General features: G+C 46.9%; 1 protein-coding gene across 1 annotated transcript in view; it reads right to left on the reverse strand.

Moving 5' to 3' along the window:
• LOC105272450 (putative dipeptidase NECHADRAFT_87110) overlaps positions 1-2,834 on the reverse strand; it is a 145,945-nt gene that overhangs the window by 140,822 nt on the left and 2,289 nt on the right. The window contains exon 2 of the mRNA XM_011314600.1: positions 2,346-2,663. Within this exon, the coding sequence (XP_011312902.1) occupies positions 2,346-2,663 (318 nt within the window). The remainder of the gene's footprint in view (positions 1-2,345; positions 2,664-2,834) is intronic.

The following is a 2,834-nucleotide window of genomic DNA, read 5'->3' on the forward strand; positions in this document are numbered from 1 at the left end:
GGCATTGTGAGACCCGCCACCGAAAGTCCGCGGAGTTGACGAAATTCCTTCGCGGCTGGTTTTCCGTCAGGTTTTCCAGAAAAACCTGGCTGGCGCCCAATCGTGAACGATAGAGGCGGCAGCCAGAATAGTTTGAGGATTCTCCCGGGGTGTTGACCCGGGAAAAATACTCTTACACAGTTAATCCTGGAAAGACGTCTGCCGTGATCTTCACCAGAAAATATAAAGTGGTCACTCCACGACCAATTAAAATTGGAGAAGTGGATATCGCTTACGCTAGTTCAGTGAAGTACCTGGGAGTAACTCTGGAGACCAAGCTTCACTGGAAACAACACATAGCTACACAGATGGGCAAAACATATGCCTCACTCTGGGCTTGCAAAAGAGCCATAGAAAGGACGTAGGGTTTCAACCCCAAAATCAGCCTATGGCTGTACAAGATGGTATTACTGCCAAGGCTCATGTACGCTGCTGTGATATGGTGGCCCAGGGTAAGGAAGGTTGGGAGTAAGAACCACTTAAAAGCACTCCCGAGAAATTTCCTCAGGGCGGCAACTGGGGCGATGAAAACCACACCGACAGAAGCCTTGGAAGTGGCAATGGACACACCACCACTTGATCTAGAGGTGCTGCACATAGGCAACCGCCTATATACTAATATGCCATGGGGAATGGAACCAGTCGAGTGCGGCACATGCCAACCTCGATATACTGAAGATTAGCCCCCTGAACATAGATCAGGATAGAACAACCAGCAGGTACCTGATCAGGAAATACTTCAAGACCTATATACCTCACAGAGAGGACTGGGAAATGGCAAAGCAATCCCCAGTTAGCAATGTAATACACTGGTACACGCATGGCTTGGGCCGCGGACACCAATACGGTGCAGGGCTATACGGGCCAAAAGAAAACCACAGAGAGAGCTGGTCCATTGGACCCCTGGCTACTATTTTTCAGGCAGAAATCCTTACAATTAAAAACTGCATCGTGCTTCTCCTATCAAAACCGACCTCAAGAAAACATATACACGTCTGGTCGGACAGCAAAGCTGCCATCGAAGCCCTAAAGAGACCAAGCACCGAATCGAAGCTGGTCTGGGAGACGATGGCAGCTATAGAAGCACTAGGGGCAACCAATAAAATAACTTTGGCATGGGTTCCGGGCCACAAAGGGATAAAAGGAAATGAGATAGCGTACCAACTGGCAAGCCATGGGGCGTCAAATGTTGACCAGGTCCCTTTCGCGACCGGAATGTCTCGAATTAAAAACAAACTCCGGAAGGAACACCAAGGGCGATGGAAGCAGATCACACCCTGCAGAAAATCCAAAGCCCTTATGCCAACCCTAAACAAGAAAAGGGCCGAAAAGCTACTCAACAGGAAAAGAGAGGAACTGAGCACCACAATCAGGCGCCTCACTGGACATGGTAGGTTTAGGACCCACTGCAAAAACATGGGCATCGAAAGCGATGCCCGCTGCAGACTATGCCTTGAGGTAGACGAGGACAGCCGGCATATACTTTGTTGCTGCCCTGCACGGGCTACAACAAGGCTAAATTGCTGGGGAACCGCTTTCCCTACCATCAGCTATATAGCGGACCTAGACGCCGCGAATCTATTGGTGAGAAAAGCTGGCCTAGAATTGTAGGGAGCAGAAGGAAAACAGAGCCACCATAGCCCAGTAGGGGTTCGGTGACAAGGGGGCAGCAAATGCCTATCCGTATTCTAACCATAACCATAACCATACACTGTACCGAGTACAGCCATCTCTTTTTCTTCTTACGAGTCTCTTGCTCGGCAGTCATTCGAGACAATGAAAAACCCTAAGGATGATACCGGCTGGAATTGAACTCGCTTTAACCACTCGGGCGTTGCCGTCGGTTTTATGTTGATGAATAACTGATTATGACATTTATTCTTATTCAATTCGAAATAATTCATGGGTGACATACGACGTGTGGAGCGGGTGCGTGGAGGGAAGTAATGTAATACCAACGATAAATTTTGATATTAACACAAAAGATGGTTGTTCCTTTTTAATCCAGAGAAGTATTCTAAAGGAATACTATATTTTGAAAGAGCTAAATTTTTTTACGTCTGCTCCTTGTCTCACAGCATGAGAAGACAAGTTTTCTCGAAAGTTTATAAAAGCGGTCCTCCACGAGGGAAACCAGTGAAGACATAAAATAATTGAGGCAATTTGGATTTGATTTCGATCACGAATCGTTAAGTGATGGCGCACTCGTCACCTTAGTTCCACTGAGAATTACATAAAAATTCGCATGAAAATAAAAGGTTGTGACACAGCCTAATGAAACTCATTCGGAAAATTCGCACTCTCACCTGATAGTCCATGTAGTTACCGTAACCCATATGATTACATGTGCAGGCACATGCTTGAATATGTCGACGCATATCGAGCTCTACCTCCTCGCCGCATACGCCCCGTGCAGTCGCCATCATCGTGTCGCCCATGCAATACGTGCCGGTACAGTACATTCGTGGGTCACTTTGTTCGAGATAGCCACCTCCAGTGTCATCGTAACCCAGACGACTCGGGCATCTTGAGTCACTTGTGTAACCGACACGGGATTGCGGCCGCTGATCATCGTATTCCACACGAGATTGCGGGCGGTGTAGTCCAGCTGATGATACATCCTGCTGAAATTCATGAGAGATTCTGTATTTTTATTGGTTGAAATTCAGTCAGTTGAAAAAAAAACGAAAGGCATAATTTGAATTTATGTGGTACGTCTCAGTATTTTATTTCCTAGCACCAATAATTTTCATAGAAGTAGATAGGGTATACCGGTTGTAGTTTTGGGGGGGGGG

Source organism: Fopius arisanus, unplaced genomic scaffold (genome assembly GCF_000806365.1).
Source record: "Fopius arisanus strain USDA-PBARC FA_bdor unplaced genomic scaffold, ASM80636v1 scaffold00178, whole genome shotgun sequence".
Lineage (NCBI taxonomy): Eukaryota > Metazoa > Arthropoda > Insecta > Hymenoptera > Braconidae > Fopius > Fopius arisanus.